Source organism: Bos indicus x Bos taurus, chromosome 4 (assembly GCF_003369695.1).
Source record: "Bos indicus x Bos taurus breed Angus x Brahman F1 hybrid chromosome 4, Bos_hybrid_MaternalHap_v2.0, whole genome shotgun sequence".
In the NCBI taxonomy this organism is placed as follows: Eukaryota; Metazoa; Chordata; class Mammalia; order Artiodactyla; family Bovidae; genus Bos; species Bos indicus x Bos taurus.
The window spans coordinates 89,206,890-89,234,538 of NC_040079.1; the positions used below are offsets into that span (position 1 = coordinate 89,206,890).

Genomic DNA, 27,649 nt, shown 5'->3' on the forward strand with positions numbered 1-27,649 from the left:
GGATGAAGCACAAGCTGGAATCAAGATTTCTGGGAGAAATATCAATAATCTCAGATATGCGGATGACATCATCCTTATGATGTCTGTTTATGACATCCTTATGATGTCATCCATCTGTTTCTTTTCAGAAAGCAAAGAAGAACTAAAGAGTCTATTGATGAAGGTGAAAGAGGAGAGTGAAAAAGCTGGCTAAAACTCAACATTCAAAAAGCTAAGATCATGGCCTCCAGTCCCATCACTTCATGGCAAACAGATGGGGAAAAAATGAAACTGTGACAAACTTTATTTTCTTGTCCTCCACAATCACTGTGAATGGTGACTGCAGCCATAACAGACATTTGCTCCTTGCAATAAAAGCTATGAACAACCAAGACAGCATATTAAAAAGCAGAGACATTACTTTGCCTACAAAGGTCATCTTTAGTCAAAGCTATAGTTTTTCCAGTGGTCACGTATGGATGTGACAATTGGACCATAAAGAAGACGAAGAGCCAAAGAATGGATTCCTTTGAACTCTGGTGCTAGAGAAGACTCTTGAGAGTTCCTTGGACTACAAGGAGATCCAACCAGTCAATCCCAAAGGAAATCAACTCTGAATATTCATTGGAGGGACTGATGCTGAAGCTGAAACTCCAATACTTTGGCCACCTGATGGGATATGTTAACTCATTGGAAAAGACCCTGATGCTGGGAAAGACTGAAGGCAGGAGAAGCAGGCGGTAACAGCTGATGAGATGGTTGTATGGCATCTCCGACTCAATGGACCTGAGTTTAAGCAGACTCTGGGAGGTGGTAAAGGAGAGGGAGGCCTGGCATGCTGCAGTCCATGGGGTAGCAAAGAGTCAAATGACTGAGTAACTGAACAACAACAATACTTATATGTGGAAATATTTTAGGGAAGCCTGGAAGACTTATGCCGTCTATTTTTAATTCAAAGATTCAGGGGTGCCCATAGAAGCACTTATGGCCCTGAGAGATCCTGAGGCACTACAGATAGCGCTTGGAGACAGACATACATGAGTGGGAATCCAGATATTGTCATCGGCTGTCAGTTAAGTTACTTTGCCTGAGTTTTACTTTACCTGCATAGTGATGATACCTTGAATTACTGTAAAGATAACAGGAGAAAATCTATTCACAGACATGCAAAGAAGGGATTAGATATGTAAATTTCTAAAGGCGAAAAACTCCTACTTTGTACTTTGACAAGTCTAAGCAATTTGTGTGTGTGTGTGTGTGTTGGCATGCGCACATGTGTCTATGCAAGTTCTTAAGTGTTTACCGAAAAGAAATCAGAAGTCACAGACCATGCTAGGAATGTTGTATAGGCGTGATAGCCTCGTTTTAGGCCAAAAGAAAGGACAGCGGAAAGGAAGCAGCCTGGGGTTGATTATAGCTCATGAGGACCACCCTAGGAATGTGTGAGACTAGGCAGAAGTAAGAGGAGTAGAGATCTGGAAACCAATGAGCAGGCTATTATGTGCTATGGATTGAACTGTCTCCTCACCAAAATCACATGCTGCAGCCTTAATCCCCAATGTGGTAGTATTTGGAGATGGGCCCTTTGGGAGGTATTTATATTGAGATGAGGGCCTGAGGGTGGGTCCCTCATGTTGGGATTAGTGCCTTTACACAAAGAGACTCAAGAAAGCATTTTATCTTTCTTTCTGCCTTGTGAAGACACAGAAAAAGGCATCTGTCTGCAAGGCACGAAGAAGGTCCTCACCAGAACTTGACCATGCTGGCACCTTGACCTTGGACTTGTAGCCTCCAGAACTGAGGGAAAGTAAATTTCTGCTGTTTAAGACACCCAGAGCATGATATTTTGTTACAGCAGCCTGAGCCAAAACAATGTGATAGCTCAGAGCAAGCTAAAGCTGATACACTCCTGAATTAAGGCTGTAGGGATACAGACAAGGGGACAGACGTGACAGCTACTTTCTATCTGAAAGGAGCTGATGCCCACAGGATGTAGATGGAAGAATGATGTCTCCCAGGTTTTTAATCAGAGCAACTGGGAGAAATGTATCACTGAGGAAAAGGGGCAAGAGGAAGAGCACAGAGAGGTGAGGGGCAGATGCAGCACCCTGTCTCGGGCACACTGGGACACTGCTGGTGTTGACCTGGAACCTTGGGGCTCCGAAGAGAGATCTGGTGGAAGACTATGGACCTGCCTTGTCAGCCGAGGAAAGCACCGCCAGCCTCAATGAGCTTGCCTGACAATGCACAAGCTTAGGAGTGAATAGGGCTAGTAGGTAGCTTTATGATACTTACATACCCCAAAACCCCCAAACCCACAGGGATCACATATAATAATATTTTTCTCCAAATAAAACTACTCCTGTAAACTATTTCTACACATACCTGATCTTGTAGCAGAGTGCCTCCAAACGCCCAGATACAAGCAAAGACAAAGTAGGCCTCATAAACTTCCTTTGGGCTGTCAGAAGGTACATTTTCAGGAGTCAATAAACACTCCAGAAGAGTACAAATAGTCTAAAGAAAAAGAAAAAGCCATTCTTTCAGGGCAACAATTTTTTTTTTTAATAACCAGTGAAGAAAATTCATAGGACTTAGGAATAAATCCTCTGTACCCTTAAGAGATGTTATGATTTTCCCCAGCTCTGTAATGTGCTATCCTGGGAGACGCATAAATGACTGCCTTGGGTTTCTGAGTTGGCAGTGGAACCCCTTGGCCACTTTCAACCAGACGTATCTTCTATGTAACAACAAACGATCAAAAAAAACCCCCCTATTATCATAAATTAATTAATAATCACTATAATAAAGAGAAATACACATTAAAAAAAACAAGGGGGATACAGCTGTGCTGTCTTTTTTAAATAAGTAGTGATTCCTTCTATACATAGGACTCTATAACCCACTTTCTCACTTAAAAACAAAGTAAAGGCGTTTTTCTCTCCAGCACGTGTTGCCCTACAACATCACTGGGAACGAAGGCACGAGGTGGAAGGGATGTGTGACTACTGCCCTCCAGTAGACATTTAGATAACTCACTTTCCCTTCATTCTCTGGCAGCTGTTTCCCCCACCTGTTGTCATAAATTTAGAAAGTCAGACTGGCTGCCCTTAGCTTGTGGCATTTTTTGGACGTGAGACTACATCTAACTCTGGAAGAAATGCTATTCAGGAACTTGCTCTTCAGATCCTCCGTGTGAAAGGGCTCCATTGGTCTGAAATTCCCTCCATGTCCAGGGCAATGAGGTCAGTAACAAAGGGAACACGGCTGCGGCTAAGGCCTGTCTCATGTGAAATAATACCCATAACGAACACGCTTTTTAGCTCGCACAAAAATGGTTGTCATGAACTAGCGCTGTCACAGACCCTCGAAACTCAGGAGACCCTTCCCCCAGCTTTCGGAGGCAGTGGTAGATGTTTATCAATATCATGCACACAGCACGGAAAGCTGTAACAAGGCGAGTGACGTGTGTGTGTCGCCCTCCCAATCCTGAGAGGCAGGGAAAATGGTAATATGGAAAATTGGTCCTGGCATAAGTTGGAAGTGTTTTTGAAAATTTAATTAGTTGAGCACCTGTCACATTTTCATTAGGAAAAAAAAAAAAACTTTATTGGAGGATAGTTGCTTTACAACCTGTCATTTTCTCAATCTCTCTCTTGATTTCCATTATTTTATATTGTGCTGTGCTTGCTACTTTAAAATAATCTTCTAATCAAATAAAATTCACCAATTTGTTGTCAAGAAAAATCATGTAAAACCCTGAGACTTTGCTATTCCTGAGTAGAAGCCATGTTGGTCTAAGCAACTGTTAAAATCAAAATGAAAAAGACTAAAAGGTGTCAAAATTATGCCATCCACTGACCTGAACGTGCTAAGAACTCGTACGAGTTTTCTATTTTCTCCCAAACACAGTACTTGGAAAACATTTTAAGCTCTGCACCAGCAATTAATATAATCACACCTTGGTGTATATTCTGAAAGAGTTAAACCACCTTAACAAATGCAAAGCAAGAAAGTTTCATATACTGGAAAACATAGTACATTAATTTCTTAAAGCGGCCTTTTAAAAGAATGAAATGATACCATTTACAGCTACATGGATGGACCTAGAGATTATTGTACTAAGTGAAGTTAGACAAAGAAAGGCACATATACGGCATCACTTACACATGGAATCTAAAGTACAACACACATGAACTTATCTATGAAGTGGAGACAGATTCATGGGCTTAGGGGACAGACTTGTGGTGGCCAAAGCGGGGGCGCAGTGGGAGGGATAGACTGGAGTTCAGGATCAGCAGATGCAAGCTGGTATATGTAGAATGGATGAACAACAAGGTCCTAATGTATAGCACACGGTGTGTGTATGTGTTAATTGCTCAGTCATGTTTGACTCTTTGAGACCCCATGGACTGTAGCCTGCCAGACTCCTCTGTCCATGGAATTCTCCAGGCAAGAATACTGGGGTGGGTTGCCATTTCCTTCTCCAGGGGATCTTCCTAACCTGGGGATCAAACCTGGGTCCTCTGCATTGCACACAGATTCTTTACCACCTGAGCCACCAGGGAAACCCCGCCAGGCTCCTCTGTCCATGGGGATTCTCCAGGCAAGAACACTGGAGTGGGTTGCCATGCCCTCCTCAACTCAATTACAGTAAAAAATAATCTAAGCAAGTTTCTTGTACACTCATTTTTGTCTTTATTTTTTTCCCTTATAAGCAGTCACAGCAAAGAGATGACTTTATGCAATAGCAGCCAGAAAGGAGTTAAGGATAAAACGCCATTTCTGAATACTACAAAAAAAGGAAGTGAGAGCAAAAATCATATTAATTCCTACTGACCTATTTTCACACTACTCTTAAATGAAAAAGTTCACACCACAGAGAAACACAAATATATAAGTCAACTTGAGAAAGAACACGATACTTGCTTTTTGCAAGTATTACACCAAAGGAAGTCTAATTAGGCTAACCACATAATTAATTCATTATGAATAAATTCAGACCTGCTTTCAGAAATAAATTATACCTCAGATAATTACTGGTGAAGACTATCGTTTACTTAATTGGTGTGCGAATTATCCAAAAACCTGAACTTTCTCTTCTTATTATGCTTGTGACTTTCTAATTTAGCGTCAAACAAATTCTGTAATAGTAACTTCACAGTAACAAAGTACTTCAAAACCAATTTTGCTCCTAAAGAGAAACAAATAAAGGTTTCTAATTGTAAACCTTCTGTGAAGTTTTATACTTGTAAAGGCTGGGAGATCGTTTTTCCTCACACTGAGATTAAGATCACAACCTTCATTTCTGTGTGCCCTGCATTATCTTCATTTGCTGTCATGACAACGTATCATACATACTCTTCACTCTTAGCAGCTGTCTGACAATAAGGATCCGGAAAAAAAAACCTGTCCCTGAAATACTATGAACTCTTCATCTAGACTGGCCCGGACTTGAGGACTATTCTGGGGAGGGGGGAGTAAAGGAAGGGAGGAAAGAATGGGAGGTCTGTCAGGCCAGGTTGGGTAGGGGTTGGTTTTTCAGGTGATATTCAGTAGCTTTCTCTTACTCACTGGTCAAAATCTTTAATTGCATGAATTTATGGTTTTCAAAAAACACACTGAGCACCTTCTCTGGGCCAGCTGCTTAGGAAACAGAAAAATAAATGAAGCTGTTACAACCCTGTTCTTACTTCATGCAAATATATTTGGGAAAAACACAATGATGCAATGATACATTTGGCGCCTACTGAGTGCTTTGCATTATGGAAATCTCTGGAGATATACAAATGATAATAGGTGGCTCCAGGGCTCTAGTTCACAGTCTACTCAGAGAAACAGACCACAAACCCAAATGGTCCAGGCACATGACAGGCATGTGATAGAGGGCTGCCAAAAGCACAGGGGGACGTGGGGGCTGGCGGGGTGTGGGGCAACCTAATCCTTCCGGAAACCACTTCATGATTTTGAACAAGAACTTCTTTTTTGATCAAACCAAATCAGGACTACTGTGTGAAACAGAGATACCCAAGACGAACCTGCACCAGGCTGCTCTCTGGAATTGAAGTGATGGTTTTAAAGCTTGTTCTCAGCTTTTCCAAGCAGGCAGGAACGTATTTATCAAAAAGAATTGTTAAATTGGCCTTTTCTGACTGATGCCACCTTCTGTCTATCCAACTGGCCACATACCTGAAAAAGAGCACAGAAAGGCTTTTATTGAGCACCAGGCTTGAAAAGCAGAAATTCACGTACTCAAAAGCTTCCCCCTTCAACACAGCTTGGTCCAATACTTCAGGGACATGTAGAGTGGGTTCACTCTATTTCTCAAATGGCAAATATTTTAAAATGACCCTTTATACACTTGTTTTAATGGCCACTTTTACCCAAATGAAAAGAATGTAAAAGAAACTACTAACAGCACTTAGAAACCCAACATAATAGAGGATAAGTAGGCCATTACTGAGCATTTATAAGGAAGTATAGTTTGTCATTTCCTAGAGCACTGAAACTATTTTCAGAGGGTAGGCTTTATTTATGAAAACAGCTTGGGGTTTTTCTTGATTAAAATTGGCGTCGATTTTTTAGTAATGAAAAATCAGTTACAAATAAAGAGGCGAAAATTTCATAGGGACCATTTCCAAGTCCCTCCTGCTCACTGGACTGAACGTAACTCTAACCTGAGAGCTGACAATGTGGCTCCTGTGTGTGTGCTCAGTTGCGTCCAACTGTCTACGGCCCCATGGACTGTAGCCCACCAGGCTCCTCTGCCCAAGGAATTTTCCAGGCAAGAATAATGCAGTGGGGTGCCATTTCCTACTCTAGGGGATCTTCCTGACCCAGGGATCAAACCCTCATCTTCTGCTTGGCAGACAGATTCTTTATCACAAGTATCAACTGGGAAGCCAATGAGTGGCTCTACAATGGCATCTCACCCTTGGGTGCAGGCGCATAAATCTGAAGCTTGTAAAATGTCACCACTTACCTTCATATTTCTAACATTAATAAAATAATGTTTGTCAATAAAATGAAACATGACTTAGTTGCACCCACAGTAGTCTCTGGAAAGAAACTGTATGATATGACATGAAAAATAATTGCTCAAAGAGTTCTCATCAAACAAGAAACAGTGGTCACAAATCCATGTGGCTGCCACCAGAGACAGTGCAACCAGATCAATGACAGCTATACCTTATTTTAAGCAAATCAGATTGCATATTTTTAATATCAAAAGAAATTAAGGCAAAATGATTATCTCACAAAGGCTCCCTCTGATAATCGTAGGGCTTCATGATGGGGTTTTATTAAATATTCAACTATCTATACACTATTGCTAGATTTATGAACTATCAACTATTACAACTTTTTCAGGTCAAAGAGGAATGATTTTCAGCTGAAGTTCAGTTGCATGATGGTAACTGAAAGGTCACTTCTGGTGCTCTCTGAGTTATATCCAGTGGGTGCCACAGAAGAGTGGAATAATGGAATACGGTTGCTAGGTACTCAGAATGAAAGCCACACCTACCCCTTAGCTACTCTTTTTATTCTACACACGCTGGCAGAACTGAAGTCTCAGTATCCAGAGCTTTTTTTGGTGGGGTGCAGGGGGAATTATTTAGGGAGATGCGGCTCTGAGTCAGACTGCCCGGATCTTTATCCTTCCTTTAACTCTGTTTCCCCGGGCAGGTTAGTTAATGTCTCTGTGCCTCTAGTTTCTTAACTGGCAATGGAGATGATGACGACATGCTTTTCCTAGGGTTGCTCTGAGGAGCAAATGAGTTCTCATGTATTAAGTGCTTAGATTAATAACTGACATATAACAAATTTCCAATCAATGCTACTCATTAGCACAGAGTTGGTGTAATTGGGAGAACTGGGTTCAGATCCTGGTTTTGCCCCTCTGCGCATCTCCTAAAGGCAGCAGTGTCCCTCAGGGCAGGCAGTGCTCTGTTGGGTTTAAGATATTCTACCCCAGCTCCCCACCTCTGTCTTTGGTCTCTGTGGCGGCAGAAGGCTGTGCAGGGCTAACTAGGAGCTGCAGCCTCAACAAAGCCACAGAGGGGGAAATGGGCTTTGCACTTAGGTAATAGCTACTTCATTAACCCTCACTGGCAGTAGCCAAAGTCTCAAAGGGAAAGCCCACCAGGCCCAAGAGTAAATGATGCTGTTGTACAAATTATGTCCACAAAAATGAAAGTGAATTCAATCAAACCAAGAGATGTGGTAAGAGTTGAAACTGATTGGAGGCAAACAAACAAAAAAAGAAACAAAATGACCTCTGCTAGCAGTCAACCACAGCATATAGCACTGGAAGTTAAGGAAAAAAAGGGTCTATATTGTTAAATGTGGACATTTGAAAATACTATGTATAAATTACTGCTAAATTTAGTAAACATTAAAAGGCAGCAAATTATCTTCAGCAATGGAAAAACTGAAGCTATAGATCTATGCTATTGGCAATTCCTTCCACCCTATTTTTAAAAAGATGCTGTAGATTTGAATATGGCCAAATGAAACACACTGCTACCATACAAGTAAAAACATCATATATTTATTCCTTACCTACATATGAGTTCACCCACGTCACTGCCCCTGCCTCAGGAAATAGCTGCCTTAATGCAACAGAGGCCTTAATGCATCACCTTAACACTAATGTCTAGGTCACTAACAGAATCTTTGGCTCGTGGTGCCTGCAAATCTGTTCCATATAAGCACCTGTGTTGCGCCTCCTCCTTCTCCAGAAGTCTCATAGGTACATCACTCCTATAGGAACATCACAGGAAGTCTACAGCCCTGCAGTTGAGAAACTATAAAGGCAGCCAAAGTTTTCAGGCTTCTGAAGATATTATTTATTACTCTAAGTCTGGCATTGGGATCCCATCCTACAGCACAAGAGGAATTCAGAGCTCTCTATAGTTTGCCCCTCGTGGCAAGATTTTGGTTTTCTATCATTCATGGGGGCCTAGAAAACAGCAGAAGCTGAAAAGGACCTACAGATCAGCAGTGTACATCGATGACTTCTGAATCTGTGTGTTTACACGTACAAACAGAATCCAAAGATGAAAGGATGGGATTGTAGGGATAGAAGACTAAGATCATCCAATATGGGTGACTGAATGAGTGAGACAAAGGTAGAATATTTTCAACTAAATTATTAGAGAAATGCAAATCAGAAGTACAATGAGGTACCACCTCACACCACTCAGAATGGCCATCATTAAAAAGTCTACAAATAGCAAATGCTGGCAAGGATATGGAGAAAAGGGAATCTTTCTACATTATTGGTGGGAATGCAAATGGGTTCAACCGCTATGGAAAATAATATGGAGGTTCCTCAAAAAAAACTAAAAATAGAATTGCCATATGATCCATCAATCCCACTCCTGGGCATATGTCAGGAAAAAACAAAATTTTGAAAAAAAATACACGCACCCCTATGTTCATAACAGCATGATTCACAATAGATAAATGGAAACAAGCTAAAAGATCATCCACAGATGAATGGATAAAGAAGATGCAGTGTGTGAATACACACACACACACACACACACACACACACACACATAATGAACAGTACTTAACTGTTAAAAAAAAAAAAAAAAGAAAGGAGGCCGTTTGAGGCAACATGGATGGACCTTAGAGGTTATTATACTAAGTGAAGTAAATCCGAAAGATAAAGACAAATATATGATATCACTGACATGTGGAATCTAAAATAGGACACAAGTGAACTTACCTATGAAACAGAAACAGACTCACAGACACAGAGAATGGGCTGGCTGCCAAGGGGGAAGGAGGGTGGGAGGCATGTTTGGGGTTGGCAGATGCAAACCATTATGTGTGTGTGTGTGTGTGACTGAGTGACTTTGCTGTACACCTGAAACTAGCACAACACTATAAATCAACCGTACTTCAAAAAAATCAAGTTTTTAAAAGAAACATTTTCAACTAAAGTAATAGAGGGAAAAGTATGATCTGAAGCTGTGGCTCCCAAAAGTTATCTTCCAGGAATCAGACAAAATTTCAGAAATAGTCCTGCCTTTTCCTATCATTGTGCACAAGCTATGCAATACACATTTTGGTAGATCCCATTTTCAGTTATGCTCACTTTAAATAATTATAAATGAATTTAATTGTTCTCTGGTTTTCTCTGCATTTTATTCCTTTCTACTAGGAAAAATTCTCACTGATGATAATTTTTAGAAATTTACTTCTAATTTCTCTCAAGATCTCAACAGATGTAGGAGTCTTTCAGTAAACTTACTTAGAACTCAGAATTAAAATAGTATTTGATTCAGCTAGTCACTTACTGATATGATTTTAAGGATGTTGTTTGACTTATCTTTAAAATGTGGACATAAAATTATGCATTTAAATAGCTCAGTGAATTTTAACAAAAAATGTTCTTAGCAGGTTAAGTAATAAGAGCAATCTATTTATTCCTCAGTTGGAACATAGTATTTCATAATCTCCTCTATCCAAAATATCAGTTTCCACATATGAATTAAGAAAATATATTTCGTAACTCTGGACACTAAAGGTTCTAGAAGCAATGACATACCAATGGCAATGAGCACTCTAGCATGGTATCTTGGATTCTAAATACTACTCCTTAGACAACTCCTGGCTCCTTAGAGAAATGGCCGAATGGAGTGTAGGGGAAGGAAAGTCTCAGATGAGCCAGAAGCATCTGGTTCAGCTAGAAAGCAAATATAAAAGAACATGGAAGGCGTTTCTGCTGGCAAAATTTAGGACAAATTGAGCATGCAAAAGAATACTGTTGGCAATGATTCATAATCTACTAGACTAAGATAAACAAGAACCCATGAATAGAAAATGACACTCCCCAAAAAGAAAAAGGAAGGGGGAAGAGAAAAAGGAGAGAGGAAGTGAGGAAAAAGAGTAGAAAGGAAGAATAGAAATAGTTTCTTTTTTACTAAAAAAATGTCACTTAATACACAGAGACAGAAAGGTGGACCCACTTTGCAACCACTCTGCAACTATCAGTCTTTGAAATATCTGGCTTCTTCTCTTCAAAGCTCTAAACATCATGAAATAAAAAGGTGGATAGATATTCTAGATTAAAGGAGAAGACAGAGATAAGTAAGTGCAATGCATGGTCCTTGTTTTGATGTTGGATTAAAACAAAAAAAAAAGCTACAGAGGAAATTCCCAGAGGCACTGGGAAATTTTGAAAAATCACTGTTTCGATAATATTATAACAAAGATAAATTTCTTAGGTATGTTTATTGGACTTATGTTCATGTAGGACCCACTCTAGTTCTTAGGGAGGAACTGTCAATGTCTCCAACTCATTTTCAGATAATTCAGCAAAAATAAAAGTAGACAATTTATGTCTGTCTCTGCCTTTGAGAGGGAGTGTATGTACAGCCAAAGAGAAAGTAAATTGGGTAAAATTGTAAAAATTGATAACTGCAGGAAAAGACTGCATGGTTATACAATGTACTACCTACCACCTTTTTAACTTTTTAAATATTTTTCAACACTTTCAAATTAAAGAGTTGGGGGAAACTGAGACCTTAGATATTGGCTTTGGAAATTACATTAATGATTATATTGATCTCAGAGATAATTATGGATTAAATGAGTCAATACATGTAAAGCTATCATATTTTTTAATATTATGACATTAAAGTAAGGTAATAAAGTATCTGATAATATGGTGTAAAAAAATACCCCTCCCAACTGAAATAGTCACTTTTTAATAGTACACTGAAACTTTCTGGCAGTAGGAGGTAAAAATGTAAAAATATCCTGTACAGAGGATGCCCACTATTACGGATAATGACCTGGATAGACCCTTTAGTCACACAAAGGAAAATGAAAATCTACCCATTGATCTTAATTAGAACCAAACCTCCATAAAAACAGAATCTAATGGTAAAGAGGGGTTTAACTTTCTCAAGAATGCAAATCAGGTGAATCTTCTGCCATCCTATGATCTCTGACATACTAGATGAAAGTCCTTCTTTGGGGATTTAGACAGCCTCTGTTAGCACAAACTCCATATGTTACTGAGACAATTACAGAGACCTTGGGAACCGTGAGATTTACTACTGAAATCAGACCACACCAGTGGGGGTGAGGGGTCTCATGAATGAAATGGGGTACCAGGACCACCTCTGCTCTCTGCATGGGAAGGTCAAGGGACACTGGAGATTCTCCTTCATCTAGTCCCCAATCAACAGAAATGGCCTAGGAGCCAGTCAAAATCCTAGCTGGAGAAAGCAGCTGTTAGTCCAAGAAGAACTCTCCATCTTAGACTTTAAAAATCAGTTCTTCCCCTAGCTTCACAGAAACCTGAGTATGGCTCTACTTGACTGTTGAGTTAGAGGATGAGACTTTCAGTAAACAAATCAGGACACAGAAAAGTAGCCTGGAGAAGTGCATGAGTCAGGAGTCTGGCAGGGAACAGAAGTCATCCTTGAATCAGGATAATAGAGAAGGATCAATAAAAGGACTATTGGGAAAGGAAAGGGCTACCAGAACCTGGAAGTAAAGAATCTCATGGAGAGATTTAAGAGGAGTTTCTCAGGTTGCTCAGTGGGTAAAGAATCTGCCTGCAATGCAGGAGATGCAGGAGACACTGGTTCCATCCCTGGGTTGGGAAGATCCCCTGCAGGAAGGCATGGCAACCCACTCTAATATTCTTGCCTGGAGGATCCCATGGACAGAGGGGCCTGGTGGGCTATAGTCTATAGGGTCGCAAAGAGTTGGACACGACTGAACACATATGCACGCTGATGAAGGACAGTCATCCTGTTGTAGTCCTATGGGGAGGGAGCGGGAGGAATGAAGAGATCTCACTCTCCTTTCTCCCTCTCATTTCCTGTCAGTGCTCCCCATTGGTCAAACCAACCAGAAGCCAGAGGGCAAGGAACGTACTGATGTGGTCCACACAGGACAGCCACTGGGTGCACAGAGCAGGGTGGAGGGGTAAAGAGATCACCGACGCAAGAAGCATACCGTCACAGCACTGTTCACGCGCAGAGCGCAGATGTTTCCACAGCACAGAGTGGGAATACGAGAGAAGGTGACAAGGGACCACCAGAATAAATGATGAAAAGTGTAAGCATCTGAAAAGTAAGCAAGTGGGCACAATAAACTTGTTCTAAATCAAAGTATCACTGCTTTGTTCACATATGCATATTATATAAATATATATACACACACATATATGCTCACTAAAGATATACTGACACCTAAGTGCTCCACGTGAGCTTTTATTATTTATTCACTTAGTCAACAAATGTATGTATTTACATGTGCAAGCCATGAACGCGATGTCCAACTAAAAATGACAACTGCATAAAGGTGCTAATTTATTTTAGATTAGCCTAATTAATTAGCACTAAATTTAATCACTAATATTTTCTTCAAATAGTCAAATACAATTTTAGCTTTTTTAACATCTAAGATTAATAGTTCAGTTCAGTTGCTCAGTCATGTCTGACGCTTTGTGACCCCATGGACTGCAGCATGCTGAGCTTCCCTGCCCATCACCAACTCCCGAAGCTTGCTCAAACTCATGTCCATTGAGTCAGTGATGTCATCCAACCATCTCATCCTCAGTCGTCCCCTTCTCCTCCTACCTTCAATCTTTCCCAGTATCAGGGTCTTTTCCATAGAGCTGCTGAGTAGACGACCCACAAACTGCAGAACAATTATACCAAAGAAATTCTCGCACTGTTAGGAAAGTTCTTGGACCAACAACAGATTTCCCAACCTGGGGATCCAGCAAACGGGACAGAGAATCCCCAGGGAATTTGACTTTGGAGGCCAGTGGGACTGGATTACAGAACTTCCACACGACTAGGGAAACAACTCTTGGAGGGTAGAAATAAAACCTTGTATGCACCAGGAGCCAGGAGAAAGGACCAGTGTCCCCACAACAGACTGAGTCAGACTTGCCTGTGAGCCTTCAGGAGTCTCTGGTGGAGGTGTGGGTTAACAGTTTGGCCTCAGGCCAAACAACACAGAGGGAACACAACCCCGCCCATCAACAGAAAATTGGATTAAAGATTTACTGAGCATGGCCCAAACACCCTCTTCCAACAACACAAGAGAAGACTCTACACATGGACATCACCAGATGGTCAACACTGAAACCAGACTGATTATATTCTTTGTAGCCAAAGATGGAGAAGCTCAATACAGTCACAAAAACAAGAATAGGAACTGACTGTGGCTCAGATCATGAACTCCTTATTGCCAAATTCAGACTTAAACTGAAGAAAGTAGGGCAAACCACTAGATCATTCAAGTATGACCTAAATCAAATTCCTTACAATTATACAGTGGAAGTGAGAAAAAGATTTAAGGAACTAGATCTGATAGAGTGCCTGATGAACTATGGATGGAGGTTCATGACACTGTACAGGAGACAGGGTCAAGACCATCCCCAAGAAAAAGAAATGCAAAAAAGCAAAATGGCTGTCTGAGGAGGCCTTACAAATAGCTGAGAAAAGAAGAGAAGTGAAAAGCAAAGCAGAAAAGGAAAGCTATACTCATTTGAATGCAGAGTTCCCAAGAATAGCAAGGAGAGATAAGAAAGTCTTCCTCAGTGATCAATGCAAAGAAATAGAGGAAAACAATAGAATGAGAAAGACTAGAGATCTCTTCAAGAAAATTAGAGATACCAAGGGATTATTTCATGCAAAGATGGGCTCAATAAAGGACAGAAATGGTATGGCCCTAACAGAAGCAGAAGATATTAAGAAGAGGCAGGAAGAATACACAGAAAAACTGTACAAAAAAGATCTTCATGAGCCAGATAATCACGATGGTGTGATCACTGACCTAGAGCCAGACATCCTGGAATGTGAAGTCAAGTGGGTGTTAGGAAGCATCACTAGGAACAAAGCTAGTGGAGGTGATGGAATTCCAGCTGAGCTATTTCAAATCCTAAAAGCTGATGCTGTGTGAAAGTGCTGCACTCGATATGCCAGCAAATTTGGAAAATGTAGCAGTGGCCACAGGACTGGAAAAGGTCAGTATTCATTCCCATTCCAAAGAAAGACAATGCCAAAGAATGCTCCAACTACTGCACAATTGCACTCATCACACACACTAGTAAAGAAATGCTCAAAATTCTCCAAGCCAGGCTTCAACAATATGTGAACTGTGGACTTCCAGATGTTCAAGCTGGATTTAGAAAAGGCAGAGGAACCAGAGTTCAAATTGCCAACATCCGCTGGATCATCAAAAAAGCAAGAGAGTTACAGAAAAACATCTATTTCTGCTTTATTGACTATGCCAAAGCCTTTGACTGTGTGGATCACCACAAACTATGGAAAAGTCTTCAAAAGATGGAAATATCAGACGACCTAACCTGCCTCCTCAAAAATCTGTATGCAGGTCAGGAAGCAACAGTTAGAACTGGACATGGAACAACAGACTCGTTCCCATAGGAAAAGGAGTACGTCAAGGCTGTATATCGTCACCCTGTTTATTTAACTTATATGCAGAGTACATCATGAGAAGTGCTGGGCTGGATGAAGCACAAGCTGGAATCAAGACTGCTGGGAGAAATACGAATAACCTGAGATATGCAGATGACACCATCCTTATGGCAGAAAGTAAAGAAGAACTAAAGAGCCTCTTGATGAAAGTGAAAGAGGAGAGTGAAAAAGCTGGCTTAAAGCTCAACATTCAGAAAAGTAAGATCATGGCATTCGGTCCCATCACTTCATGGCAAATAGATGGGAAAACAGTAGAAACAGTGGCTGACTTTATTTTTGGGGGGGGGGCTCCAAAATCACTGCAGATGGTGTCTACTGCCATGAAATTAAAAGACACTTACTCCTTGGAAGGAAAGTTATGACCAACCTAGACAGCATATTAAAAAGCAGAGACGTTACTTTGCCAACAAAGGTCTATCTAGTCAAGGCTATGGTTTTTGCAGTAGTCATGTATGGATGTGAGAGTTGGACTATAAACAAAGCTGAGTGCCGAAGAATTGATGCTTTTGAACTGTGATGTTGGAGAAGACTCTTAAGAGTCCCTTGGACTGCAAGGAGATCCAACCAGTCCACCCTAAAGGAGATCAGTCTGGGTGTTCACTGGAAGAACTGATGTTGAAGCTGAAACGCCAATATTTTGGCCAACTGATGCGAAGAACTGACTCATTTGAAGACCCTGATGCTGGGAAATATTGAAGGTGGGAGGAGAAGGGGACGACAGAGGATGAGGTGGTTGAATGGTATCACCGACTCAATGGACATGAGTTTGAGTAAACTTCAGGAGTTGGTGATGGACAGGGAGGCCTGGTGTGCTGCAGTCCATGGGGTTGCAGACAGTCGGACACGACTGAGCGACTGAAGTGAACTGAACTGAGCATGGCCCTGGCCATCAGAACAAGACCCAGTTTCCCCCACAGTCAGTTTCTTCCATCAGGAAGCTTCCATAAGCCTTTTATCCTTATTCATCAGAGGGCAAACAGAAAACCACAATCACAGAAAACCAACCAAACTGATCACATGGACCACAGCCTTGTCTAACTCAATGAAACTATGAGCCATATCACAGTAATTCAACTCTATGCCCCAAACACTAATGCCAAAGAAGCTGAAGTTGAATGATTCTATGAAGATTAATAAAAAGTTCACAAAACAACAAAAAACCCCAATAGTTAGATTAAAAAACAGGCAAAGGGCTGGAATAGTCACATCTCCACAGAAAATATACAAATGGCCAATGAACGCATGAAAAGATGTTCAACATGATTAATCATAAGAGAAACGTAAGTCAAAATTGGAATGCAATTCCACTTCACACCTATTAGGATGTTTCTATTATAAAATATAGAGAAAACCACAGGTGGTGGTGGGGTCATGCAGAAAGTGAAAGTCTAGTGCACTACTGATGGGAATGTCAAATGGTGCAGCCATAGTGGAAGACAGCATAGTGGTACCTCAAAAAATCTGAAATAGACTTGCTGTATGATCTCTAGCCATTCTGCTTGTGTGGGTACATATCAAAAACAATTGAAAGCTGGGACTCAAAGAGATTATGCCCATGTTCATAGAAGCATTATTTGCAACAGTCAAAAGGCTGAAGCAGCCCTAGTGTCTACAGAAGGATGAATGGATAAACAGTATGATATATATATATATATATATATATATACACACACATATACATATACACACAGATTCCATTGGGTATATATTCCATTCAGCCTTAAAAAGAAAGGAAATTCTGGCACCTGCTGTACCATGAACAAACTTTGAAGACATTTCACTAAGTGAAATAAGCCCATCACAAAAATTACTATATGATTCCATTTGTAAGAAGTACCTAGAATATTCAAATTCATAGAGACAGATAGTAGAAAGGAGCTGGGGATGCTGGGAGGGGTACTGTTTAGTGACTATGGGGTTTCATTTTGGGAAGATGAAAAAGGTTCTGGAGACTGATGGTGATGATGGTTGTACTACAATGTGAATGTACTCAATGCCACTGAACTCTATACTTAAAACGGTTAAAATGGTAAATTTGACATCATGTATATTTTACCACAATTAAAAAAAAAAAAAGCCATACTCACGGATTCCAGCCTAAATCTTGTGGGTTCACATACAGAATACCAGCTCTGGAAACAGTAGCTGGGGTTGCAGTCCTCAAGTGATGAATCTCAAAGAGCAGCTTCATAGAGGGAGTCAGAGCTATGCGCTCATTGCTGGCCAGTGTCAGCACCTGGACAGAGCAGCACAGCACAAAAGCGGCCACTTCATTAGGGAGCAAAGGCAAGGCTGCTAACTTTTCACAACAGCAAGAAGTACCGCCCCCCGCCCTGCCCCCAGGAGAAGTGCCAAAGGCTACATATGAGCTCAGTGCCCAAGTTAGAAATGATCCCTGCCCGAGTGAGAAATGCAGTCTCAATAAAGATATCAGTTCATCCCCAGGGGAGCTCACTGACCCCTGAGGAACAAACTCATCAACGTGCGCTTACTCATGCCAACTTTTAAACAACTATGGTAATTATCTAAATTTAAGACTTTCGTTTTAACGGTTTTAACATGAAAAGGCCTGAATACCATAAAAAATAAACTGTATTTAGAATCTGAAATATCACAATTTTAAATTGTCCTACTGAAACTCATGCAAGTATAAAGATCTCAGACCTGCATTTTACGATAAACAGTATTTCTGTTCACCTTGTTATCATCCATGACAGTGTTTAGTGATTCAATCCACATGGGATCGATATCACCATCCAGGACTATCCATTTAGGTCCATCATGCCTAAGATTTGCTTGTTCTCGCAGAATGGATGAAAACAGACCTGCAAGTTGAGAGTAAATAATCCTAATGTACAATGGGGTTGATTGCTGTTCCTTTCTAAAATAAATTTGTGTTAACTATACTGCAAGTTCTTTTATTCAGTAAGTTTGCACCTTATTCAGGTGGGCAAACAGCAATGTTTTTTGAGCCATACCTGGGCTCTCGAGATCACTAGGCAAGTTTCACTTCCATGAGAAGGCTGCTTAACATCTCACACTAAGCAGCCCCAAAGATCAAATAAAGTGCCTTCTTTGAAGAACATCTGTGGAGATGGCAAATAGATGGGGAAACCGTGGAAACAGTGGCTGACTTTATTTTTTGGGCTCCAAAATCACGGCAGATGGTGACTGCAGCCATGATATTAAAAGATGCTTACTCCTTGGAAGGAAAGTTATGACCAACCTAGATAGCATATTCAAAAGCAGAGACATTACTTTGCCAACAAAGGTCCGTCTAGTCAAGGCTATGGTTTTTCCAGTGGTCACGTATGGATGTGAGAGTTGGACTATAAAGAAAGCTAAGCACCAAAGAACTGATGCTTTTGAACTGTGGTGTTGGAGAAGACTCTTGAGAGTCCCTTGGACTGCAAGGAGATCCAACCAGTCTATCCTAATGGAGATCAGTCCTGAGTGTTCATTGGAAGGACTGATGCTGAAGCTGAAACTTCAATACTTTGGCCACCTGATGCAAAGAGTTGACTCATTTGAAAATACCCTGATGCTGGGAAAGATCGAGGGCAGGAGGAGAAGGGGACGACAGAGGATGAGATGGTTGGATGGCATCACCGACTGGATGGACATGGGTTTGGGTAGACTCCGGGAGTTGGTGATGGACAGGGAGGCCTGGCGTGCTGCAGTTCACGGGGTCGCAAAGAGTCGGACACGACTGAGTGACTGAACTGGCTGACTGACAGCAGGTGATGTACATGCAACTCAGATGTTATACAAGTGAAAACAGTATCCTTTTTTTTTTCATGCACATATATTCAGTATCTATTTTGGGCCAAATATTAGCTTATTCCACCTTTATCAGTTTTTCTATAACATTATTCAAGAGAGATCATTATAAACTATTCAGAAGTGTGATACATTTCTTTGAGAAATTCATTCACTGGCATTGAAAGACTATTATCTCACAAGATGTAAAGATAAAACATTTTAAATTCACAGTCTTTCTTGCTATGTTGCTGCTGAGTGTTCAAAACTCAAGTATGTAATACTACAGTGAAAAAAAAAAACTGTACTGAGGCATGTATGTAGAAGGTTTTGTTTCCTGTGAAGTATCTCGTGCAAAGAAGAGTGACAGTCAAAACAGAACCTGCCGTTGTAATTCACAAAAATGTCAGCAACGCTTCTAATGGACAATGATTTGAAAGGCTTCCAGATATTTTCAGAATAAACAAATTATTATTCCCTTCCTGCCACAGTCTTTAAAAAAAGCTAGAAAGCTTAAGAGAGTACATTTTGATTGTCCCACAATTAAGGAAGCAGTGTGTACATATTAGGAAGGATAATGATGAAGTCGGCTTCTTTGATAGGGTCATCAGGAAGGTCTTCTTTGATGAGATATGTGACCCGACATTCCAGTAATGTAAGGGAGCAAGCCATGGCAGCATCCGCACTGCTGCAGACAGTGGGGACAGCAAGTGCAAAGGCCCATGGTGGGAAGATGCTCGGCAATCTGGGGCAAGAGCAAGGAGGCCTGAGCATATGTGCAAGTAAAAGGCAAAGAACAAGAAATGAGGTCAGAAGGGGAAGGGGGACTCCATCACATAGAACCCTGTAGGCTTTGGATAAGGGCTGGATCCTAATGCTGATGAAACACACTGGAAACTTCAAGCAGAGAAGTAACATTTTGAAGAGCCTCTGTCTACTGCATGGAAAATGAGCTTTTCGGAGACCCATGAGGTGTGACCCACTGTTGGTGGTCTGGACTTACGTGGAAGCTGCAGAGGAGGTGAGAAGTACTGGAATACAACACATAACGTTAAAGGTGAAGCCTAGAGAATTTGCTGTGAGGTTGAATGTATGGTGGGAAAGAACTCAAGGATGATGACAAGGTTAGTGCACTTACGGAAATGAGAACGTAAGAACTTATCTTAACAAAAAAAGGAATCTGCTCGTCTGCAAAAATGGTTTCAGGACAAGAAACATGTTCCAAGGACTTTGGAACTTAGTGTCCCGCATCAGGTACTGCATAAATATTTCTTGAAGTATTTGTGTTGACTTTTCCGGTTTACAGGGAGCGCAGACATAAATAATGGGGGATAAAATACACAGCTTTGTGCATGAACCTGCTGAATGCTAATCAACCACTTATTAAATCTGGGTTTAATTTATAGGTTATAAATGCTGTTGTGAGCTGCTCTATTTCCAATAACGCCAACCCATAAACATTAAATCTACAGCCATGATTAAAATTGGCTTGAACTAAGAAATGATTTTCTGGATTTAAAAAAAAAAAGAATTTTTAGCACTTCCAAAGGGGAAATACTACTTGCCGTCTTTCCATTCTCGGGTAGCATGGTGTATGAAACCGAAGAGTTCATCTGTTGTCACAGCTTTGGGGTTTAAGTCATTCCAAATGGGTTTCTGTTTCATGTTAACATATGTTCGGTTTAATGTTCTCAAAATCTAGGGGAGAAAAGGAAAAAAGCTAAGAAAACTAATACTAATGTAAGCCAAATGAAAAGCAAAAGATTTCTGCAGGGTTTTCCTTACGCATTATATCTTCCTATATATCCTGAGTGCACTGAGAATGGGAAAACATTTTCATGTGTGTGTTTTCATTCCCATCTTGGAAACTTTAATCCTACAATCCCTGAGGATCAGTTCACCTGATTCTTTCAACAATGTAGACTAGAGAAAGTCATCATCAACTGAGATTTTTAACCATCTGTGCAAAGTAAAGGCCTGTACATGTTATTCCTGTGCATGATGTTAACATCCGCTCTGCCTATATTATTTAGATGGTTCTTAAAATTTAGCCTGCATCCAAAGTGCATAAAAGGTATTAAAACAGACTAAAAGACCCAGTCTCAGAGTTTCTAATTTAGTAGGTCTCAGATAGGCCTGATCTGAGTTCTAACAAGGTCTGAGGTGATGCCTATGAGGCTTGTCTAGCTGTACTGTGAGAACTGGTGACCTAGAGCAGTAAGTTCTCAACAGGAGACTATCTTGACCTGAGGGAGGAGGACGTGCTGCTGGGCTTCTTGTGGGCAGAGGCCAGGGATGCTGCTCAATATTCTGCAATGACAGGCCGGCCCCCAAGACAAAGACTTAGCAGATCCAAATGTCAATGGTGCTGAAGCTGGGCAACTCTGATCTAGGTAATTGAGGACAAGAAGCGTTGAGGCTAGGAATTCACAGAATAGATGCTTAACGTCGTTTTGCTGTTCAGTCGCTCAGTGTCCGACTCTTTTCAACCCCATGGTCTGCAGTATGCCAGGCTTTCCTGTCCTTCACTATCTCCTGGAGTTTGCTCAAACTCATGTCCATTGACTCAGTCATGCCATCCAACTTCCCCATCCTCTGTTGTCCCTTCTCCTCCAGCCTTCAGTCATTCCCAGCATCAGCGTCTTTTCCAGTGAGTCGGCTCTCTGTATCAGGTGGTCAAAGTAGTGAAGCTTTAGCTTCAGCATTTCAGTCTTTCCAATGAATATTCAGGGTTGATTTCCTTCAGGATGGACGGTTGGATCTCCTTGAAGTCCAAGGGACTCTCAAGTGTCTTCTCCAACACCACAGTTCAAAAGCATCAATTCTTCGGTGCTCAGCCTTCTTCATGGTCCAACTCTCACATCCATACATGACTACTGGAAAAACCATAGCTTTGACTATATGGACCTTTGTTGGCAAACTGATGTCTCTGCTTTTTAATATGCCTAGGTTTGTCATAGTTTTCCTTCCAAGGAGCAAGCGTCTTTAAATTTCATGGCTGCAGTCACTGTCCACAGTGATTTTGGAGACCGAGAAAATAAAATCTGCACTTAATACTTATCTGTTTAACGAACTGATGCCTTAAGCCAAGTATCTAGCCAACTATCCTTTTTGCTCACAGGGGTTTAAAGGGCTGACAAACAATTGCCAAATACTTAGAATACTATGTTGCTAAATAGTATGGCCCCAAGTTTTGGTGCTCTAGTTCTATCAGCTTAAGTAAAGGTTGAATAGAACAGAAACAGAATCAGTGAAGACTGGATGAAAGAAATTGAATGTCTTAGGAATATTAAGCTTCTATTTTTAGAAACCATTAATCTACTGAAAATGATAGAATTTAATTTTATCCTTCCTTTCACCATAGCCCATATCTGAAACTTACTCTAACAAAATAATTACAGGTCTATCAGTTATCTACTTTAATATTTCAAATATTACATTTTTCACTAGAAAAAAGCCCTATCCCGGGCCTCCCTTTCCAAGCGTACCACTTTGAGTTCTGATCTAAACATTGGCAAGTTCTGTAGACATCCACGCCCTGAAGCCTCATGTGCGCACGACACTTATTTTTAGTCTCCCGTTACTAAATACGTTTCTACCCAAGCACCCTCAATGAAAACACATGCAGTTCTGCCTATAGCATCTGCCAAGCAAAAAAGTATGTTTCCAGGACTCTAAGACCAAACAAAATCAAGCAGTGAACTAAAAATGGGGATAACAGCAGCCGTGGACTCTCATCATTGTACGGAGTAAACCACACATCGTGCACCTGGCACGGCACATAACAGGTGCCTCACAGACGTGGCTTCTGCTTCCTCCGTTGCTTTTCAAGTTCTGCTTTGGCCTCTAGAGAGTGACACTGAAGAAAACTATTTGGGTTTTTCTCAGTGATATGGGAAGGAGAAACTAGGATAACTTGGAAAAGATCAGAAAATAGTTTTGACAAATGTGGGTAGGGAAAAACCAATCTTGTAATCTGGGTATCTTATTCTAGAGTCTCTCAATATATCTACTTTGGATAAAAGAATTCAGGTATATTACTGAAAGATGCGTAAGACAGGCGGGCATACATCTAAATGTGTGAATAGGATGCTATCTCACGTGGAAAGCCCAGTCTTCCTTCATTTACTTTCCTTGAGTGCAGTGTTCTACTAATTCCTCTTTCCTTGTCCTCATTATAAAGAAAAAGAATATCAACTGATCAGAGAGCAATACAGAGTCTCAGATTCTAACATCAAATTATGAGCAAATTCACTGAAGGGAACTCTCAAGTAGGACTGAATGTCGGCCCCACGCTTATGCCAGTTTTGTTCAAGGCTCACAGGTGTTTACCATACCTTACTCTTCCCTGTGCCTGCATTTCCAACGACGAAGACAGAGTGTCGCACAGCCAACAGCTCCTCAAGCTGAACAACCTACAGACCGAACAACCAGACACTAGTTTCCTTTAAAAAAAAAATCTACCCATTTTTGCCAAGTTCTTTTCTTACAACTCAAGCCAGACCCCACCAGCAGCATTATATTCCGGGAAAATTCAGAGATAACAAGTGCAAAGTATAGTTTCTCCCAGATCTCCCAATGTAGAATATGAGGATGAGAATGAAGAACAACCATTAGTTAATGAGTCACGGGCACAGGCAGAAGTGACGTATGGAAGTACTTGGTACATGGCAGGACTGAGTCTGAAAATCAGTAACATTCATGAACTGTGACCAGAAACAGTATACGGCTAATATCATCTATACCTAATCACATATCCTCTGAAGCATCGAAAACAGATGCCCTTTATGTATTTTAACACTCATGTATATTCACTATATGCCAAATGAGCAAGCACATGCACAAGCCTTTGAGAAGTCAAATGATGTCATACATATGGACGTTTCTCCCCGCTTATAAACATGTGCTAATGATTTTATTACTTCTACCCTTTCTTAAGATGGAGAGAAAAGATAGCAAAATTAATTTTTGCTGCACATCAAGATAAACTAATGAAAAGTCTGTTCATATTGAAAACCATGACTTAATCATATCTGTATATGTTCACCTTCTCAAAAATGGGACAATATTTATATTTACTTTACTAAAGACTTCCATATTAGAATGCTGTAAAGTATGTATCAAGAGCATCTTAAGGTCAGTGGAATATGTAAGGTGATGTTTTGGCTGAGTATCACATCACTGCAGTTATGGGCATTGAATATCCCAAGGGCTGCGTGACAAGGGAACTCTCCTTTTACTTTGAGGATGAAGCTTTCCTCAGGCTGCAGGCGGAGCTCCACAGTGGACTGCCTGACCATCTGTTCAAAGTGGGGTGCTCTCCTCCGGGGCACATCCAAGGATGGAAACAGGTCACCAATGAGGCCCAAAAACGCAGAGGTGTCATCAGTCACTATTTTAGGCATATTGAAGTCCCTTAATGCTCTCATGAGTACCTAGAAAGGAAGACAGAAAAGTTTTCATAAAAAAGCTGATACGAGATCTAATAAGCACATCAACAGCTAAAGGTGTTATTTTTAATTTTCATATCTATTTCATGAGATAGATCCTGTTCTCTATTAGAATGGCATTCTATCTACAGGGAGGGTAACTGCTTACAAGGTCACGTATCAGAACAGGAGAGAACTCTGCTCATACCATGGGTAACCTCAGACTAAAGCCAGCCAAGGGGCCCTGTCCCTTCCTTTATAATGTCTGGATCTTAAGACAAGGTCTGAGATGCTTCTCTCTGTAATCCTCAAACTCCAGGATATAAATTCACCAGTCCCATCAGATCATTTTATTCAAAATACTCTGAAAATCTCAGAATGATCAATTCCACCCATTTTTAGCTTGGGTTTTCGTTCTGTATTGGTTGAAAACCAAAGACAGCTTTAGATATTAAAAGCAGTAATTTGAACATCAGGATGACTTTCACACAAAGAGGTAAGTGTCCCAACAAAAATAAAAATATAGCAAGAAAACAAACAAATGACAATCTTGACCCAATCATGAATTGTGACTGAGGGGAAGAGAAAGATTGGAAAAAAAAAAAAGTAGAAATTCACAGGATAAATATCCCTTAACGTGAAAAGAAACTCAAAGGAATAGACCTTTTTTCAAAATTGCAAGACATACTGCATCTACACAAAGGCTGTATATCAATTACTCTCACCACTTGTTTAATAGAGAAAAATGCACAATGTGGATGTTATTGTTTTTCCCCATGAAGGAGACTGGAACATCCCCTTGTTTCTCTAAATAACCAGTTAAGTATTTCACTGGTGTCGGGCAAGCATCCTTCCTGTTGCTTTCTTCCTGTCCATCCCATGAAATGAACATACTTTCTTCCATTAGATTATGTCTTCATTGACATTTTTAGGATTAATATCCCAACTCAATAAGATTTTCTAAATGCTCCTCAGAGAAAATCAAACAGCGATTACTGAATTATTTATGACTGTTCAAATACTTTTTGTGGCTGGTATTTCAAAAGCACTTATAAAATCACATTTTCTTTCATAGATTCATATCCTTTTACTCCAAAATTCTTGTGGTCTTGTATAACGCAAGAAATGTCAGTCCTTAAAATAGCCTGTATTAAAAATAGATGTGATCCTTTTTTAAAGTTGTGATATGTATAACCCACCATCCATACATACACTTTTCTTTGTATGAAGCCATTTAGTTATTCACTCAACAAAATCATATTAGCACTGCAGTACCTGATCTTCAGGTCTATTTTTATCTCCTCGTTTCAGGGAGCCAGCTACAACCAAGACAGATTTAATAGCACGGAGTCCCCAATCATAATGATCCTAAAATCAAAACACAGATACATTCTTTCAAAAATTTTATGAGGGACTCAGATTTCCATTCCAGAAGAGCTTAAGCCTAAAAGAATTCACTTAAACACGTGTCTTGACAATGTAAAGTAATATTTTTATCCCCTCCTTGAAATTTAAAAAATCATGTCCCTTCACTGTCCGGCTTCTTTTGCCCGATTCTCTGCCTCTGTCAGCAAATCTCTTCTTTCCATGGTGTTTAGCTGCAGTATTCGCCCAAGGCTCCACCTACCTGCCTCCCTCTGTTCTCTCAATAAACTTGCCAACTCAGGGGTACAATTACTCCCATGTTTTACCTCCAACCACAAGCACACTCCTCTTGTCCACCTGGAGTCCTGCTATTCTATCTCCTCCTGGCCCTGGATCTCTAATCTCCCTCATTACTCTCTCTCTACAAAAAAATTTTATTGGAGTACAGTTGATTTACAATGTTGTGTTAGTTTCAAGCATACAACAGAATGACTCAATTACACATATACATGTATCTACTCTTTTTAAGATTATTTTCCCATATAGATCATTACAGAGTATTGAGTAGAGTTTCCTGTGTGTACTTATTCGGTGGCTCAGTGGTAAAGAATCTGCCTGCAGTGCAGAAGACTCAGGTTTGATCCCTGTGTGGGGAAGATCCTCTGGAGAAGGAAATGGTGACTCACTCCAGTGGAAAATCCCATGGACAGAGGAGCCTGGTGAGCTACTCTCCATGGGATCACAAAGAGTTGGACATGACTCAGCAATTAAACAACAACAACACACAGCAGGTCCTTATTAGTTACCTATTTTATATGTAGTACCTATTTTATATGTAGTAGCATATATATATTGGAGAAGGAAATGGCAACCTACTCCAGTATTCTTGCCTGGAGAATCCCAGGGACGGGGGAGCCTGGTGGGCTGCTGTCTATGGGGTCGCACAGAGTCGGACACGACTGAAGTGACTCAGCAGCAGCAGCAGCAGCATATATATGGAGAAGGCAATGGCAACCCACTCCACGACTCTTGCCTGGAAAATCCCATGGACAGAGGAGCCTGGTAGGCTTCAGTCCATGGGGTCTCGAAGAGTCAGACATGACTGAGCGACTTCACTTTTACTTTTCACTTTCATGCACTGGAGAAGGAAATGGCAACCCACTCCAATGTTCTTGCCTGGAGAATCCCAGGGACGGCAGAACCTGGTGGGCTGCCATCTATGGGGTTGCACAGAGTTGGACACGACTGAAGTGACTTAGCAGTAGCAGCATATATATGTCAATCCCAGTCTTCCAATTTATCCATCCGGCCACTTTACCCCCTGGTAGCTCTAAGTTTGTTTTCTATATCTGTAACTTTATTTCTATTTTGTAGATAAGTTCATTTGAACCCTTTTTTAGATTCCACATATAAGTTATATAATGTTACCTGCAGGTAAAGAGGGGAGGAGGGATAAATTGGGAGACTGAGATAGACATATACACTACTGTATATAAAACAGATAACTAATAAGGACCTACTGTACAGCCCAGAGAACTCTACACAATACTCTATATGACCTATATGGGAAAAGAATCTAAAAAGGAGTGGATATAACAGATTCATTTTGCTGTACACCTGAAATCAACACAACATTGT

At 40.7% G+C, this 27,649-nt stretch overlaps 1 protein-coding gene across 1 annotated transcript in view; it reads right to left on the reverse strand.

Moving 5' to 3' along the window:
• DNAH11 (dynein axonemal heavy chain 11) overlaps positions 1-27,649 on the reverse strand; it is a 369,705-nt gene that overhangs the window by 189,682 nt on the left and 152,374 nt on the right. Inside the window, exons 37-44 of the mRNA XM_027539949.1 lie at positions 25,922-26,014; positions 24,458-24,652; positions 23,555-23,632; positions 20,783-20,915; positions 18,156-18,283; positions 17,546-17,694; positions 6,018-6,168; positions 2,365-2,496 (exon numbers count right to left, since the gene is read on the reverse strand). Of these exons, the coding sequence (XP_027395750.1) occupies positions 2,365-2,496; positions 6,018-6,168; positions 17,546-17,694; positions 18,156-18,283; positions 20,783-20,915; positions 23,555-23,632; positions 24,458-24,652; positions 25,922-26,014 (1,059 nt within the window). The remainder of the gene's footprint in view (positions 1-2,364; positions 2,497-6,017; positions 6,169-17,545; positions 17,695-18,155; positions 18,284-20,782; positions 20,916-23,554; positions 23,633-24,457; positions 24,653-25,921; positions 26,015-27,649) is intronic.